This window comes from Chaetomium globosum, genomic scaffold (genome assembly GCF_000143365.1).
Source record: "Chaetomium globosum CBS 148.51 scaffold_6 genomic scaffold, whole genome shotgun sequence".
Lineage (NCBI taxonomy): Eukaryota > Fungi > Ascomycota > Sordariomycetes > Sordariales > Chaetomiaceae > Chaetomium > Chaetomium globosum.
In genome coordinates, this window is record NT_165981.1 from 2,212,799 (window position 1) to 2,230,906 (window position 18,108).

At 55.2% G+C, this 18,108-nt stretch overlaps 4 protein-coding genes across 4 annotated transcripts; 1 reads left to right on the forward strand and 3 right to left on the reverse strand.

Annotated features, from left to right (window-relative positions):
- Nucleotides 1–277: 277 nt before the first annotated feature.
- On the reverse strand, nt 278–1,463 carry CHGG_09039 (tubulin beta chain; the record flags this gene model as incomplete). Its single annotated transcript, XM_001226965.1, has 2 exons — nt 278–671; nt 730–1,463. 2 exons carry the CDS (start codon nt 1,461–1,463, stop codon nt 278–280), a joined length of 1,128 nt encoding a protein of 375 aa, XP_001226966.1.
- Nucleotides 1,464–2,851: 1,388 nt separating this feature from the next.
- On the reverse strand, nt 2,852–5,218 carry CHGG_09040 (uncharacterized protein; the record flags this gene model as incomplete). The annotated part of the gene is made up of 3 exons (XM_001226966.1): nt 2,852–4,237; nt 4,303–4,383; nt 4,436–5,218. 3 exons carry the CDS (start codon nt 5,216–5,218, stop codon nt 2,852–2,854), a joined length of 2,250 nt encoding a protein of 749 aa, XP_001226967.1.
- A 6,049-nt stretch (nt 5,219–11,267) lies between these two features.
- Nucleotides 11,268–14,847, forward strand: CHGG_09041 (uncharacterized protein; the record flags this gene model as incomplete). The annotated part of the gene is made up of 2 exons (XM_001226967.1): nt 11,268–11,285; nt 11,470–14,847. 2 exons carry the CDS (start codon nt 11,268–11,270, stop codon nt 14,845–14,847), a joined length of 3,396 nt encoding a protein of 1,131 aa, XP_001226968.1.
- A 2,147-nt stretch (nt 14,848–16,994) lies between these two features.
- CHGG_09042 (uncharacterized protein) lies at nt 16,995–17,765 on the reverse strand (the record flags this gene model as incomplete). Its single annotated transcript, XM_001226968.1, has 2 exons — nt 16,995–17,665; nt 17,753–17,765. The coding sequence occupies 2 exons, from the start codon at nt 17,763–17,765 to the stop codon at nt 16,995–16,997; spliced, it is 684 nt and encodes a 227-aa protein (XP_001226969.1).
- Between the last annotated feature and the right edge of the window lie 343 nt (nt 17,766–18,108).

The window sequence follows — 18,108 nt, forward strand, 5'->3', positions numbered from 1 at the left end:
ACGGTAATTAATCAACAAACTACACGGTTGGGAGCGGTTAAAGCGCTTCACCTTCCTATTACTGGGCACCATAAAAACACACTGGTAAGGTTGCTTGATTCCAAGTCTAGCGGCATCGGCTAGCCACCAAGCCTTACCCACAGCGCCACAAAAGTGGGTATATTAGGTCCATGTCCACCCATCCCTTCTTCAGACTAGCTCACAGGGGACCAGTTCATGTCCAACAGCTGCCGTCCGACTGTGGCAGACACAGAGGGTTCGAAGCAAGCGAGTGAGTTTACTCCTCGTGCTCGAGGGGAGCCTCCTCCTCGTACTCCTCCTCTTCCTCATCGACACCAGCATCCTGGTACTGCTGGTACTCCGAGACGAGATCGTTCATGTTGGACTCGGCCTCAGTGAACTCCATCTCGTCCATACCCTCACCAGTGTACCAATGCAAGAAAGCCTTGCGACGGAACATAGCAGTGAACTGCTCGCCAATACGCTTGAACAGCTCCTGAATGGCCGTCGAGTTACCAACGAAGGTGGACGACATCTTGAGGCCGCGCGGCGGGATCGAGCACAGAGCGGTCTGGACGTTGTTGGGGATCCACTCGACGAAATAGGACGAGTTCTTGTTCTGGACGTTGCGCATTTGGTCCTCCACCTCCTTCATGGAGACCTTGCCACGGCTGTGGTATTGTTAGCATGACGCTTAGGCGTGCATCAAAGACGAACGGGGAAGCTTACAAGATGGCAGAGCAGGTCAGGTAGCGACCGTTGCGGAAGTCGGAAGCAGCCATCATGTTCTTGGGATCGAACATCTGCTGTGTCAACTCCGGAACGGAGACGGCGCGGAATGAGTGGGCACCACGGCTGGTCAGGGGAGCGAAGCCGACCATGAAGAAGTGGAGACGCGGGAAAGGAACCATGTTGACAGCCAACTTGCGGAGATCCGAGTTGAGCTGGCCGGGGAAACGCAGCGAGACGGTGACGCCCGACATGACGGCCGAGACCAGGTAGTTGAGGTCACCGTACGAGGGGTTGGACAGCTTCAGGGTGCGCATGCAGATGTCGTAGAGGGCCTCGTTGTCAATGCAGAAGGTCTCGTCCGAGTTCTCGACCAGCTGGTGGACCGAGAGGGTGGCGTTATAAGGCTCGACGACGGTGTCCGAGACCTTGGGGGAGGGCACGACAGAGAAGGTGGCCATCATGCGGTCGGGGAACTCCTCGCGGATCTTGGAGATCAGGAGGGTACCCATACCGGCACCGGTACCACCACCAAGGGAGTGGGTGATCTGGAAACCCTGGAGGCAGTCGCAGCCCTCGGCCTCGCGCCGGACGACATCGAGGACCTGGTCAACCAGCTCGGCACCCTCAGTGTAATGGCCCTTGGCCCAGTTGTTGCCGGCACCCGACTGGCCGAAGACGAAGTTGTCCGGGCGGAAGAGCTGGCCGAAGGGGCCGGCACGGACGGCATCCATGGTGCCGGGCTCCAAGTCGACGAGGACAGCGCGAGGAACATACTTGTTGCCGGAAGCCTGTATAATACTATGAGCACGCCATCACTCGGTCGTGTAAAATTATTTGACCCGACTGACCTCGTTGAAGTACACGTTCATACGCTCGAGCTGGAGCTCGGAGGTGCCGTTGTACCTATCGAAGCGGTGAGCGGGGATTTATCGGTTGGGAACTGTCATGCCCACATACACGCCATTGCTGTCGAGGCCGTGCTCGCCAGAGATGGTCTGCCTGAAAAGAAGTCAGTCTCGATTGTCATCAGCCAAGAGTGTTTGCTTTGCTTGGACGTACCAGAAAGCGGCACCGATTTGGTTACCCTAGAGAGCTCCATGTCAGTTATCCTGCGCGGCCGGTCGGTCGTAATGTTCGATTCGGTCCAACTTACGCACTGGCCGGTCTGGAGGTGAACCTATAGTACGAAAAAGCAGTCAGCATCATCAAGCTTCGCATCATCGTCGTGTTGCTATCCGTCAGGAGCTGTGGAAATGAGGGTCGTCCCGATGGGTGGGGTAGTTCAGGGGCCCAAAAAAAAAGGTTCCCAGACGCGTCGTCGCCGTGCGGCTCAGGAATGTGCGGGGTGACTTACAATTTCGCGCATTTTGGCGGTTTGTGTTGGAAAGCTGGTCTGCGAAACGATGCAAAGCTGCAGGAGGAAAACTGAAGTCGAGGACGTGAGCTGGTGGAAAGCAGTCGGGTTGTGGAGAAGTCGGTCAGGAAGAGGAGATTGTTGATTTTTGGGGCAAGAAATGAGAAAAGGCGATCGCACACCGCTTGCTGCTGCCGGGTGGGTGGAGATCAGGCACCGCCAATCAAAATAGAGTTGGGCAGGTCTGGCTGCCTGGTGGTCCCTGCGTTCTCTCTCGGTTGTTTACACTATGCCCGATTTGATGGGGTGACAGAGGGGGCGCGACGCGCTAGGCCGGTTATGTGTGTGCCAAGGGAGATTTCAATGTGGGGGGAAGTCTTGAACCTCCATTCACAAACCACACCACCTTGACAACAGCAAAGCAGCAGGCCAACGGTTCGGTAAGACACGTTCAAGGCCGGTTTCAGCATTAATCTGTCCTCAGATGGATTCCCTAGCCAACTGTAAAGCTATCATATATTGCTAGCGGATATAGATTTGCTCCTGAGCCGAGGAAGCCTGGTGGAAATAGGAATTTGTTGCTTTTTCCCTCAAATCAGATAACGTTAATTGCTGCTGCCTCGGCGGCCGGGGATTTGGTGGAGGCCGGTTGATTCGAGCGAGCAACTCATCTGAGATGTCACATTTTACGGAACAACATGTCTTCAAGCTTGAAAAGCTGGTGGGCAATATACCACCACCAGATTCCTATGGTAAAATACCACGCTAATGTGCCTTGACAACACCCGCAGCATCCGCTTGTGCTGTGATCCTCTTTTTGTAGGCCTGTACATCGCCAGGGAACTTCTCCACCGTTCCATTGTCACATACCCACAACGAGGTGCAGACGGTCTGCAACATGGTCACGTCGTGGGATACCATTAGCACACCGCCCTGGAACTCCTTGAGGGCCTCGGCCAAGGCATCCATGGCTTCGATATCCAAGTGGTTGGACGGTTCGTCCATGACCAGGATGTGGGGGTTGGTAAGGGCTAGGCAGGCAAACGCAACACGGGACTTCTGACCACCAGACAGCAGCGCCATCTTTTGCAGACCCGTCGTGCCTGTGATGCCGAAGGCACCCAGCTGCCGCCGGTACTCCTCGTCCGTCCTGCCCGGGTAGGTCTTGGCCATGAAGGTGACGGCGCTTGCGTCAAGGTCGAGGGCATCGACGTGGTGCTGGGCAAAATACCCGACGCGCAATCGGGGGTTTTGAGAGATGAGGCCGCTTGTTGGCTGCAGCTTGCCGATGAGGAGTTTGAGAATTGTCGTCTTACCAGCTCCGTTGGGCCCAACAATACCAATCCGCGAGTCGAGCTGGACGTCGAGGTCGACATTCCTCAGCAGAATCTTGTCCTTTGAGTAGCCAAATGTGACATCTGACATCTGGACGATTGGCGGCGACATCTTTTCGACATCTGGGAATTTGAAGTGGACACTGTACTCCGCCTCGGGGGGCTCCAATACTGGCATGCGCTCCAGCTTCTTGATACGGGACTGGGCTTCCGATGACTTGGCCGCGTTGTATCGGAACTTGTCGATGAAAGCCTGGAGATGCGCACGCTGCGCCATCTGGTTTTCGTATTCCCTCTTGGCCGTCTTCTTCCGCTCCTCCTTGGTGGCGTAGAAAGCGTCGAAGTTGGAACTGCGATAGTAGTCGAGTCGCTGTGAGTGCTGGTGCATGATATCGGTCGCGATTTCGTTAAGGAACGCCCTGTCGTGGGATACTACGAGAACGGTGCTAGGGTAACCCTGCAGGTAGTTTGAAAGGAAGGTGATAGAAGGGACGTCCAACATGTTAGACGGTTCGTCGAGAAGCAGCAGGTCAGGTTCGCAGAAGAGGGCTCGAGCGAGGGCGAGACGCATTCTCCAACCACCAGAGAAGGTCTTGGTAGCAAACTGCTGCCTCTCGGGCGAGAAACCAAGGCCCGCGAGAATACTGGCTGCCCTGGATTCCGCCTTGTCGGACTCCATTTCGCTGAGCTTGGCTTGGATGTCTCCAAGGCGCTGATCCTGGGCTTCGCGGTCCTTGTCCAGTTTCGCAGCGTCGGTGGAGGTGTCAGCCATCGACGCTCGTTGTGCCTCTATCTCCGCCAACTTTTTGGTAATTTCCTGCAAGTAGGTTGGTTAGCTAAAAGCGAGGAGGGCGTATCACTCGTCGGGCCGCCGCAACCTACCGTTTGCTCCTTGAGCAGCACCTTGCGCCAGACATCGGCGTCCAGAACGGCCTGGAGTGCCGGTGTATCGTCGCCAGTGATCTACCATTCTGTCAGTCGTGTTATGAAAATTTAGGGAGGCGGTAGGACATACTTCTTGTTCGACGTGCAGAATAGAGATGTGGGTTGGGATAGGTACCTCTCTGCGTGAGAGAGCCCTAAGTAGAGTCGATTTACCAATACCGTTGTTACCAACGAGACCGTAACGGTGTCCGTAGGAGAGAGTTAGGGTGGTGTCTGTCAGGATCCTCAAACCCCCAATAGACACGTCGATATTGTCGATCTTGATGTCCTTGGATTTCCCGCCCTGACCACCCATTTGCAGGGGGTTGACGGCCATGTAGAACTCCTCGTACGACTCAGTCGAGTCTGGTTGGTTGATCAAACGCGAAGCTTCGTATTCAACAGTCTTGAAAGTCTTCTTGTTCTGCTTGGCCGCGATCTTGCGCTCGGCCTTTTCGAGTTTCTTCTTGTCAACCTTGGACTCGACCTTGCGGACGTTGGCAGACTCGAGGTCGACAGCACCGGTGGCAACAGCCAGGGTCGAGGACATGTTCCTCTGAGAGCTCACTTGGATGGTCTGGTCAAGACGCTTGACCGCCGGACCTCTCCTCTCCTCGCTGTTGGTGGCGGCGGCATACTTCTCAACCCATTTTTCCACCAAGCTCCGGATCTTGTCGTGGGTGGCAGCACCAGAGCTCCCAGAAGCTGAGAGAAGCAGCTCCGTGATGGTGGATGCGGCCTCATTCAGCGGGGACGGCCCGGCGGTTTCCTCATCACCGGCCCATGCGGTGGAGGCATGGGTTAGATAGCCGGCCGAGTACTCCGACAACACGGGGTCGATATTCGGGAGCACGGCGCGGATCTCGGCATCCATGGTGAGCTTGGGGTTCAGGCTCGAAAACCTGAAGTTGATATATGTTATACGACTCACGACTCAGATCACCACTTGGTAACAGGATAATGCACACAACAATGTACCTCTTGCCGGATTGGGATGGATAGCTGGTGAGTGAGGAGCACGCGATTACCTCCAGTTCCTGGTCCCTGGATTTTTTGGCGCTGACCAAAGCGGTCGTGGCGGGGCAGAATTCGGATGGTGGGATGTGGTCGTGATTGTGGCGGGATCTGCCCCGCTTTCCCGGCAGCCGCCCGACATCTGGCAAGATCTGTGGGGTTCTCATTGGCCAAGATGCGAAGAACTCTCCCTGGTCTTGTTTCAGGGGTTCCATCAAGACGCTTGGTTGCCCCACGTTTCCAACACAACCTCAAAACATCAAAACATCATCCCCGATTGGGTTGACGATTCTCATGGTCCAGCTCGCCTTTTTTATTTTATATTTTTTTTTCTACCGCCGGCAACGAATCGATTGAAGTTGTTGGCCAGCTGTGAGCTGCCACGGCGAAGCTGTTCCTAATGACGCGATCCCAACGCGGCTCAATACTGTTACACACCCGCGTCGACGTGTAGCCCCTCGCCAATCGGAACACCCAAGTCTCACCCCAGACCATCGCTCCAATTCCGGCCGACTGGGTTCTCCTAGCGGCAGCATATTGTTGGACGCCCTAATGCGACCCTATGCCGCTGCGAGGACTTCGCAGTTGACCGACCGATGGACCACGGTGCCATTGATGTGATCGTCCTCCCTCCAGCCTTGACGGCCTCCCCTCCCAAAGATCCTCTCGCCTTTGATACCCCGCGCGTCCCCTTCTCTGCACGCGTGATTGAAGCCTAGGTGACACCCATCATCCATCTTGATCCTTCGCCGTGGGAGCCCGGCGTGGTTCGGGGCAGATCCCCGAAGAATCCGGAAAATTCTTCAGCCCTGGCCATGCTTGATGACTGCATCGAGAGATTGCCCGCATGCATGGCTTGGCACATATTGGTTGGTATTCTCTCACAAGTGTTGGAAGCTAACAGGAAGCAATTTGATCCTGAGAAGCCCGGGCGAAGCGGCACAGATAATCCACCATGAATACCCGGATATGGAATGCGGAAACATCGCAGAGGGGACCCATGGTCAACAAAATGCCTCCTTCCTTGGTGGCGGCTCATTCAAAAGAGCCGGCTTCCCTGTCCCTGCTTCTTGTTCGAGCGCTGGCCCGGCTTTTTGATCTGCCCGAGGGCATTCGACCTGCCTTCTGCCGGTTCAACTTGTTTCACAAATGTCATGTTCCGTTAGGGCCGGGCAGGAGATCTTTGTCCAACAATTCTCGCCGGATCGGACTTGGCACCCCGATATCGAAATCCTGGTCGCCCGCCGGTTTTTGTGCTCTTTACCTGGTCACGGAGCATGAGGACAAGTGCCGTTATCCTGAATCGAACGATGTAGGCTAAGATTTCAAAAAGGAAACGGCGTCTAGGTTCCCAGAAGATCACTGAGGCGTAAGCCTCGTTTTCTAGCCTTGAAGTCATGGCAAAGCGAGAAGGCTTTTTTGGTCCGAGATTTTTCTTTATGTTTCAAGGCTCCGCGACGGCTATTTTTAATTATTAGAGTCGCCAGCGCTACCAGCCGGCATCAAGACTATCTGCTGCAAGCCCATGGGTTCTGGAAACATGGTTCCCAGCGGCACGGTGGTGCCCTGCATCAGTACCCTGGTTCACCTGGACATCACACCAGGACTGTCGCTGGGCAACCCGTCCCTTGTCTCATTTCTCAACCTCGCAACATGGATAAATCTGACAACAGCCTTTGCACGAGAGCACGGGCAACAGCTTTTGGCCGGATTTGTTGCACAGAAGCGGCAAGCTTTCGGGTTGTTAATGGGGCCACCGGGCTTTTCCTAATGCGAAGGCCCGTCCTCCCGGGATGCTGCTCACATTCCCTAGCCTCGCCTTGGTCTCGGCTCGCTTGTTAACAACGACTGGTTCTCTTGGTCCGAAACCTCGTAAGACAGCGAGCAACCGATACATCATGCACAAGTGTGGAAGAGATATGCCACCATGACGTGGCGCAAGCAGCACCCCGCCGGACGCCACCGGGAGCTTGGTGAGGCAGGGCGGCGCAATCCGGTGCAGGATCCCGAGCCATGCATCACCGGTTGATATGACGATGCCGGCCTGAGGTGATATTGGGAGTATGAGACGGGGAGCAGTTCGATGTCGTATCGAGCTTCCGAGACAGCGCTACCAGCCATTTCTTTTGCCATCATTTTCTCACATCCTTGATCACCTCTGACGAGGAAAAACCTCGCAACACTACCGGGTATCACAGGGCGGCGGCTGGCGGCTGGGTTATGAAACCGGCTCGTTGATGATTGTGATAGAGCGGCAGACGGCAATATATGAACTTTGACGGGTGCGCTGCCGTTGAAGACTCCCACACTTGGAATATCCCGTTGCTGGGCAAGTCGACTCGACTGGGCTCTTGCCATCCGCCAGCAGGCTTGCAGAGCACAGTATATACGTACATAGGTACTGAGCGAAGACGGTCCGAAACTTTGGGGGGGGGGGGGATGCTTAAGCACTGCAGAGCAAGCAAGCAGACACCCGCCTGATCGTGCAGCGCAGCGCTACACGGCTTCTCACTCAACCTACGTGTCGCCTCGGCCAGCGAGGTCTCTGGCGAGGGCTCATCCCGCTGCCGGGTGTTCAGCCTCGCCACCCACACAGCGGGAGCCCACTTGCCGAACCCGCCCCCATCTCGTACCCGGCCGCTGATTGACTTATATCCATCCATTCCTGGTTAATTGACACACCACACAAGCGCGGCAGTATGCGGCGGGACGAGACACAGGGCGTCTCCTATTGAGTAACATAGTCAGTGGGATGATGGGGGGGTGGTTGGGGGCTATGCTCCGAGGGGCAATCCTCGCCATCAGCGTTTGTTCGGGCGTAACGAAGGGAGACGACGCGGTAGAACGCAGATGTGTGTAGTGGAAAAAAAAGCAAAATGGGCGAGAAAAGCGGCTATTGGGGGTTACCTATCCGTCAAAAAGTGTCTGTTTGTCTTCTGTCGGGACCCTCAAAGCACGCGAGACAGCATGAGGTGTGCAACGTGGTCTGAGACATGAAGCAAGCCTTCGGTTACAGTATCCCGTTGGGCAACTTGGGGGGTGGGGGGGGGGTGCTCTCCACGCTCTGTTTGATGTCTCGGTGTCGAGGAGGCGCAAACAATAGTTGCTTATAGTTGCTTCCCGAGAGGTATTGAACGCCGCTCGCAGGCCGGGCTCAGTCATGTGTTTTTTCTTTTGCCCTGTGGTTCTCAACCCTAACCGTCTGCGAGGGGTTGATGAGCTGGTGGTGGTTGGAAGCAATGGAGATCCTGAGGACCTTGGTTCCCCTCTCCTATGAATAAGCCCGGCTGTCCGGATGTAGACAAGAGGGCTGAAGCCTCAGTGGTTGGAACGTTTCGAAGGGCAGGGGGAAAGCTTCCATGGTTGAAGTTCCTTTGCGGGGAAGGGTCCACTAACAGGGCTATGGAAGTGCTGTTCGACGCTTGCTTCTGGGGCTTGGACACAAGGGAGGTGACAACAGAGGTGGGGGGAGGGGATCGAGCAAGAATCCCCGTGTTCGAGGACAGGAATTCCGCTCGTGAGACCGCGCCACTGTTTAAATGTTTGTCCGCTGGTTCGGTACGGCTCAATTCCAAAAACGGGACGTTGCTCAAGCGCAGGTGGTTGGCGCGGGACTTTGCTCTGTTTGAGCCATTAGTTGGAGACTGTGGCTCCGATATTATACATGTGCTGAACCTGATATAAGGCTTGGTTGTCCCCTGTTTTGGAAAGAGACACGGCTCAGCTGTGGGAGCAACCGGAAGAGAAAAATTGAAGAAATGAGACCGGACGAGAAACTACCGGCTTCCTCGATAAACTATCTCAAACTTTGATATTAGTAAATAATTTGGATGGAAGACGTCATTTTAGAACGCCAGTGGAAAAGGAACCACTAGGGATCAAGGGAGAACTTGACCAAACAGTCGGGGCTAGATAGCGCGCCATCCGAAGTGTGTGTGTTGGAAGGCTAGCCGCGGCATGGACCTTGACCGGTCCCGGATGCTGTTTTGGGGACTTCATTCGCCAGTACGACATGCTGAGGTTGTTTCGCGTTCCTGGAAGTCATGCTGCCTTGCATGGCTCCTGTCCACTGACAATGCGGGATTGTGTCGTGCCTTGGAAGGATCGAGTGGATCGGGGGCGGGTGGATCGTTTAATTGCTGCTGGGGCCCAGCTTCCAGTTCCGATTGCATCCCTGCGGCCGGTTGAAAGGCTCGAAAGAGACAGGTGCCCGTGGGTGGAGTGTGGAGGGTGGAGGATGCAGGGTTGTATTATGTTGTGTTGTGTGTTGCTCTGGCCTGAGAATAGCAAAGGTTTGCCGGTTTGCTGTTCCTAGTCGATCTGCCCGATCTTGGTTTGCACAACACTAGTTAAAACATGAGGTCGGTAGGTGGGCGCTAGGAGCGATAGATCGCTTAAATTTACCGATCTGTAGCCGTCATAGATAGCCATGTTTTGCATCAGACGAGGCACAAAAAAAGGGGCAAGCCGTATTATTCCAGGGTTGCTCCCTCCCGAGTCGTCAGGTCAGGATGTGAGCCTCATCAGACGAACTTGTGTGAGAGGGAGGCGCTGATGCAGTTGCATGTTGGTTCAGCGGACCTGGATGACTGGCCATCCGTGGATTTTAACCCTTGGGCGGGCAAATTCCTGCGAGCTTACTTGTTCCGTCCAGCCAGATGCGCAAGCGCGCAGCAACGGGATGCAGAGCACTGCATTCTCATCAAACAGGCGCAGCTTTGTCGAGATTGGAGCAGGGCTAAGGCAATCCTCCGTGCACACGCTAGAATCAAGAATGGGTCTTGCTCGCGGTCACCGAGTTCCATGGCCCCGGCATGCTGCGCGGTTGCCCGATACCCGAACGAAGCGACGATCCCAAAAGCCAATCAATCCACGCCGGCCTTCTGTGTTCTCCAGAGCGACCAGAGGCCTGGAAAGAGAGGGAGAGAGCCCGGCTCGAGCCTGGCCATACCACCCCTGTAGCCCCCTGTGAAGTGAGCCAAGGAGTTCCCGTCTCCACCCCTAAGCAGCACCACATTGATCCTGGTGCTAGACAACCTGACTTCCAGGTTGTTGCTCGTTGCCGCTCCCACCCTTCCATTCCCACTGTTGTGCGAAGGTGGACTGCCGCTCGCACCTGTTTTTGTTGTTGTTCGGGTTGACTTGGATTCCTGACCAATTTCGCTCTCTTTTCTATTCTGTCTTTTATTTTTTCTTTCCATGCTCTGACGGCGTTGCCAGAGCGGGACCTCCCTCTTTTTAAGGTTAGCTTTTTAGCTTGTTTTTGATGATCCACTGAAGTTGCGCCTTCCCCGAGTCGCGTTTCTGTGGTAGGCTTCTGGCTGTTTTGGCTTGTTTTTCTGGCAAACGGACGTTGCTTCTCCACCGGCTCAGAACGAGGAACGTGTGCGCCAGGCCCGGCTGCGGCCTTAATCGCATCTCGAACCGGCCCATTTTCACCAATTGCGGCTCGCCGCGCGGACGAGACGACGGGCAATAGCAACCTACAACCGTTGTTGTTGTTGTGGATTGCCTCGCCGCCAACTGCTGCCCGCTATACCGCCCGCCGACCGCATCCATCCCCCACCCCCTCCCCATTGATCCCGACCGTGTCTCCCCGCGACGACGACGCCACGGAATCGGGCCCGTCTAATCGGCCGACTCCCCGCGTAATAATTTTCCATCGCATTGGAAACGGCTCTCGGCGCGCAAGGACCTTCCTTAGGTCGATCGTTTTCCAGTCGGGCGCTCGCTGACCTTCGACTGCAACAACGCGCTTGCAGCATCCACATTCCACATCCCCTCCAACAAGTTCCTCTTTTCGTAATGCTTTGACGATGCAAACCACGACCCTCACGATTACCGAATTCCGCCTCGCCCCTCTTTCTTCTCCCGGCTGCTTGCCGTCGACATAACCACCCGCAGCTGAGATGCAGGCCGTGCCGAGTGTAAGTTCGACAACGATTCCCTGTTGGGCCTTGGGCAGGAACGCAAACCGACAGCCCTGTTTGGTTCAAATTGCTCCCTTCGCAATCCAAATATAGCCCTGCCCTCAAGGCCCTGTTCTGTACCCGTCCCGCATGGCGGGTTACATACTCCATAGTCCAGGGATACTAATGTACTTGTCCGTAGCTCGTGGGAGCCGGCGCTACTGCCGCTGCCGCTGCCGCTGGCTTAGTCTTTGGCCAACCCCCCGAACCCGAAGCGCCGTGGTCGAGCCCGATTCAACACGGATTTCCCGCCGACTACGACGGTTTCCGAGGACAGCCTACGCCTCGCCGTCCGAGCACGAGCGCCGTCCCAAACTATTACGCTTGCCCGTCGCCAGCCGAGGAATTCCCGTACGCCTCTTTCCACCAGCTTACCGATGTACCCCCAGGCCCTCTTACTTCACACCCGACAAGCCCAACAAGTCTAACGAGTGCCCCACGACCTCTTACCGGGATTTCTGTCTCATCGCCGCGGTCCAGCAGTAGGAGACAGTCGTTCGTACGACCAGGTGATCTAGCGTCGCAGCCCATAGCGGAGAATTGTAGGGATTCGATATCATCGAAGGAGTCTTGGATACGGCGACTGTCTCTTCGGCCCTTGTCCCAACATGGGAGCCGAAGGTCAAGCATGGGCCCAGACTCGTCGTCCATGACCTTTTCGCATGGCTCTGGCGTTCCGATACTTGGACAATCACCCACTTCCCATGCTTCTCCGAACAAACTGGTCAAGAGAACAACGTCCGGGAAAAACGGGACCGCAGGGGAGCCGACACGTCGAGGCTCCATATCGCAGGTTTTGACACTTCGAAGGCCTGCTACCAGCCACCAACGTTCCGCGACGATGCAACAATTCCAGAATCAGAGTGCTTTCGTTGAGCCGCTTTCGCCAGACGCGAAGGCCCCATTTGACAGCTATAGCCCATCGCCGACCTCCATGACTTTCCCGCCGACGGCGGAAAATGGCCGGCAGCCAAAAAAATGGACCTCATTTTTCCATGCTCGGCGCTCAGTTTCATCAGGGCGAGATTTCTCTAGCTTACCCCCCGGGAGCGGCCCCCACCACAACATATTTCCACGAAAGAGGTTGTCATTAGCCCGGGGTTATATCTTCCGCGCCTACCTCACAAAACCAAGTGATATTGCCGACGTTCCTGTCTTGAAAGACGAAGTTGAGGCGCCGTCGGATCATTTCGCGAGTGGGGAAACGGAGGAGGCGTTTGCGACAACAAGCGACCCGTCCAATTCGACCAACTCCAGCGAAGAGCAACCCCCAAGAAAGTCCATGTCGATGCATTTCAGCTCAGCCGGTAACTGGATTTCGAGGACCGGAAGCACTCGGCGCCCAAGACGGAGTACCATTGACGCAAAGACAGGAGCGGGCCGATATACCCCGGACTCGGGGGCTGCGCCGCGCGACCAAGCCCACTCCCCGGTTAAACCAGGGCTCGAAGGAATTCATGCGCCACCAGAGGCTCGAGAAAACCCTCAGCGGCAACCCGAATATGAATTCAGCTCAGCCGAACTCCCCCGAACCCGCAAGAGAAATTCTTCGTCTCCCTTACCCCCTCTCAACCGCCTCTCTAGTTTCAATCTGGATATCCCACGGATTGGCTCGCCCGGCCCCACTCGGGCGCTTCATAGCCCCATCAATTACTCTCAAACCCCATCGGTCACTACTCACAGCCGAGGGCCGTCGGGCGAGCGATCCGTGACCCTCGCTGGCTCCGACGTGTCGGCTCGTGATGGTGTTTTTGGAGACGAAGAGGACACGGACTTCAGGAGTGACGGCATGTATGACTCTTTCCGCACTGGCGCTTCTTCTGGTCGTATGAGATCTGTCGAGACGCCGGTCGAGTCCATGTTTGATGATTCCCCCCCTAACACCGCGAGCAACACCAAGACAAAACGGTTGTCAATCCAGGAAATGCTCGGGCGCTCTTGGGATGGCGAAACGAAGATTACTGAGGAGGACGAGGGCGTCGACACGCCCATCAGGCCGACGCATGTGGTCGAGGCGCCCGGGTTTGGCCCCAAGAGTCGGAAGGAGACCGCTTTTGAGTTTGACGCTACACATGAGCTGTCGCTGGGCAGCCGCGACTTTGGACGGTTGTCGTTTGATGATGATGAGGATGATGACTGGGCACGAGATGACGAGAATACTCTTAGCAATCATCTTTCACCGCCGAGCTCGACCAACTCCCGCCGCGTCAGTCCTACGTTCAGGCAAGCCCTCAGGAATGTAAGCGGCTGTGCTAGCCTCGATTCCCAGGGGGATAGCTTCAGCGACCGACCGAGGAGCAACATCTTCGATTGGTCCGAGCCTTCAGTTCACGACAAATTCGACACGGATTTGCCACGGCCAAAGACGGTACACGGAAAGCAGGAGTTGGATTTGAGAGGAGGCCGTGCCACAAACCGCAAACCACCTGGTGCCGCTCACGTACGCAGTCAGAGTGTTCCCCTTCTTGTTCCCGATTTATCAGATGGCTCGAAGCCGCCGCCAAAGTTCGGGACTTGGGGTTTGGGGACCAAGACGGCTAGCGAGGACTGGGACGACGACTTCGAATTCGATGATGAGGACGAGCCTGCAATCTGCTCTCCGGGAGGCAAGGACTCGGCCACGAGCTTTGCAATGGTAGTCCCCGCTTCGATCCGGGCAACGCAACCGAGCGTAAGAGCACACTCCGGTCAGATCCGGGAATTGTCATTACTGGTCAACGACTTGAAACGGTTATGCCGGCATGGCAAAGACCTCGATATTCTGAAAGGACCGATGGCAACCAAGTGGGCAGAGGCCGAGAGTATCATTGCCTTGGCGTCTCCGGACGAGGACGAGGACGAGGAACTAGACTCAATACGGACATCGAACGACTTCGATCGGTCCAAGATCGAGGACCGGTTTCTGGAGGAAGGGTTTGACAGTCACCTTCTTGATCACATGGATGACCCCTTTGGGCTTCCGGAACCTGAAATGTCCAAGACAGCGGTTATACGGGAGCGACATAGCCCTCGGCGGCGGTCCGTATTCTCGCCCGAAGACGATATCTTTGGCAACTGGCCGCTGAACGAAGGGGGTGGGACCCCTGCAAAGTCATACACGCCCAGTCGATGCTCGAGCCCGAGTCGAACCTCTACGATCATCTCTACCGTGATCGAAGCCATGAAGCAGCAGCAAAAGTCCGACCGGATCAAGACCCCGGCTCCCAAGATCCCGGACGCGAAGCTATTTTTCGACACCAATAGCTCCCAGGAACTGGTCAAGCGGGCGGGGCAGTTACGAGACTCGCTCTCGGACGCCGTCCGCAGGGCCGAGTTGCTCACTCAAAGCCCTGCCGGGACGCCCCGCCGTGAACGGCACTCCCGCCACCATAATCCCGATGGCAGCCCCGCGTTCACGCGGGTCTTTGTAGACCCGGGCTCGAGTCCACCGAGGCGCCTACCCACCAGTCGCAGTACTCCTTCGATTCTGAGTAGGACATCAGTCGATTCGCCGCGGATGCAAATGATGACCGTCAACTAGACCAGTCGACTACAATGGCGCCGTAATAGCGGCGTTTTCTAATTACATACCGCCGCCTTTTTTTTTATTTACTTCCCCACCCCATAACGAACCGCCCACCGGACGAGTTGGGTGTTCTTTTTTAGCACGCCTCCAATATCCGAACCGAACTGTTCATGTACGAATATTTTCCTCCCGGTCCGACGGACATGGCCTGCTTGCTTGCTTGCTTGCTTGCAAAAGGAGAGTTGTTAAAGTCAAGTGGAAAGGGACAGTCGGGACAGAGAGGATGTGGCATTACTTTTTATTATTATTGCATGGCGTGGCATGGCATGGTTGTGGTTGTGGACGCGACGTGGCAGTTGTTGTATGGCATGGGCGCATCATCATGTTGATTGAGGTGTCAATAAAACGGAATGGGCCAACAAGAAGACAGGCATGCAAGACGGGCTGAACCAGGGGATGAAACTTGATGGAAAGGAAAGGAATGGTTCGGATTGTGCATCGATGTTGCAAACAGTGGGTTGGGCAAATTCTTGTGCTTGTCGCCGTTGCCGTCGCCATCGCCGATTTGTGGCTCATGGTGTTTGGGCTGGCGGCGCCCGCCCTTTTTCCTTCCCCTTTTTCTTCCCCTTCCTCGGTCTTTGGGTTGACCTTTGTTCTTTTCTGTCTGTCTGGCTCTCTCTCTAGTACTAGTACCGACTGCGGTCCGTACTGGGCTTGTGATAATGGCAAATGGCAATGGTTTGGCATGACACGATGCTTGTGTGGATTACTTGTTTTTTTTTCCCTCTCTCCCTTCCTTAGGTGTGGTTCCTTCCTCTTCATGGTGTGTGTCTGTTCGATGAGTTGAGCGATGCGTTAAGCGATGCGTTCTGGGGATACATAAAATGCCGGGGCACTTGCTACTTGACTGGTTTTACTTCGGGCTGTTTTGCATTTGTGATGTTTGTGGTGTTTAGCTTGGGGGTTGCGACAGCGTGAAGGTACCGAGGTGGGAGGCATCGGAGTGGGAGGCAAAGGCTGTATGTAGGAAGAAAGCAGGCGATGGGTGATGGGGAACGGGGCAGGAGTTCAGGGCGAGAATGCTCGAGTGCATGGTGAGAAAACGAAGAGGCCGTAGGCGCTTGAGGTGAGGTGAGGTGGGTGGCAGGGCTGCGGACATAATCTGCCTACCTGTGTTGACAGTCATGCCGTGGAACGCTACAACGCCGTGGCGTGCATCTGCATGGGCGAGTTGTTTCAGCGTTCGTGTTGTCTTGCTGGCGGTATTCGATCTCTTCGTCAGTTGCTGGCGAACGCTCCAGCGTTATACATAAATGTGGTGTGCAGCTACGTAAGGGGGTTTGCTCTCTGCTTCTCTGGTGCGCGGGCGATGATCGTCTCGAAAGGACATGGACCAAAACGATGGATATCAATGCGAAGGAGGGAATTTATGAATGTATTTAACGCCATTCGATTATGACGAGCCAACGATGGTATATTATGTAGATTCTAATTTGAACTGGATGCAAACCGGAAACGGAACTTGTTCTATCGCGAGTGTTTCGTAATAAACCACTCAAAGCCATTGGGAATTCCACAGACGCCAGGTTTGACGGCAAAGCAGGTTGGGAAGCATTGTATTAACCAGAATTGACACAGTTCCAATCTAGAGCATGCAACACAATTGTCTCTCGTCGTAGTTGTCCTAAAAGTACTTTGATAATGTTTGGGTGATGCAAATACCCACTCTTCAAGTAAACGACACCACAACAAGTGTTGAAGAATAGCGTTGCACGACATCTAAAAACAACAAGGTTTGGTCTTGTGATGCGGGCAGGCAACAGGGATGGATTCAGACAGGCGATGAAGGTGACGAGTGTGCCGCCAACTACAATCACGAGCAGCAATCGACATCGTAAACTCCAACATAGAGGGCATTTGATAAATATTGGGCACATGCAGTATTGTTTAGATCATACATCATTGTGTTACGGTCCCAAAGAAACCCAGATATAACTGCCTAAACACGCTGATCGGGGGCCCGGATTGAATCAACAGGCCAATGAAACCGAGGTAATCCATGAAAATAAAAAGAGAAAAAAAAGAAAAGCAAATCCCCTCCTCAATGCTCTGTCGGCATTGAGGGATAATACATCATTCCAAGAAACTAAGCACCTGTTTTTTTACTCCTTCGCGCCGTGCGCAAGCGCGACGCTCTTCCAATGATCACGCTCAGCCGTCAGCTTCGCAATCTTCTCCTCCAACTCATCCAGACGCAAAGCCTTGCGCTCACGTGACTTGCGAGCGGCGAGGGTGTTGCGGGCGCGCTTCATGGCAGTGACGTCCGTCGGATCCGAGACAATGATAGGGGGCAGAGGCTTGTCACGGCGGCGCGAACCAACACCCGCAATTGACGACGGGCGGGTCGGAGGCGAGGTCCCGGACGACTTGCGGCGGTGTCCCAGTGCCGAGGCTAACTCCAGGTCATCTGACTTGGTGGCGGGAGACTGCTCGGTAGTGGCAGGCTTCTGGGACGCGTCGAGTTGAGCATTGTTCGGCGGGAAAAGAGGGAACCACGCATCGGTCGAACCGTTGTCGAAGTCGCCGCTTTCGAAGCTAGGCGAAACGTCATAAGTGTCACCAAATTCGGGAGACTCGTTGTAGATGGATGGCGAAGTAAGAGCTGTGAGCGCAGTGGAATTGGGCGCTGACATGAACGGCTCCTGGAGGAGAAGATCCTGCGGCGAGACGGTGCCCATGTTGGTTGCCGAGCTGGAAGCACTGCCGCTCATGTCGAAAACGCTTGCAAGCGCAGGTGAAGAGTATGCGCTGGTAGAAGCACCGCCCTCGAAAGCTGTGAAGTCGTCCATATCGAGTTCTGTGGTGGTACTGCGTGAGATTGATTGTTGGGAAAGCGCGATGTAGGAGCGAAAATTCTTACCCTGAAGGTTCATCTTGGCCCGCTGTATATTGCCAGTGCTTTGCCGGAAGAGGGGCACAGGTGGTCGGGTCACGCGATTCTGCTGGGTCAAAGCGGCAGATGACGTTGGGGCGGACGAAGCGTAGAACTGGTGCTGAGTCTGTGCGGGAGAATTAAACCGATTGGTAAAAGCCGAAGAGGTCGCTTGATGTCCAGTTGCCTGGATGATGCTAGCAACTCGCTGGTTCTGCAGAGACGGCGAGGTCGGGACCTGTGGTTGCGGAAACAACGGTTGATGACGATGTTGCTGGTTTGGGTTTACACCTCCGTTGGCGGAAGGTTGCGGGACAGAGCGATTATGTTGACGTGGTTTGATC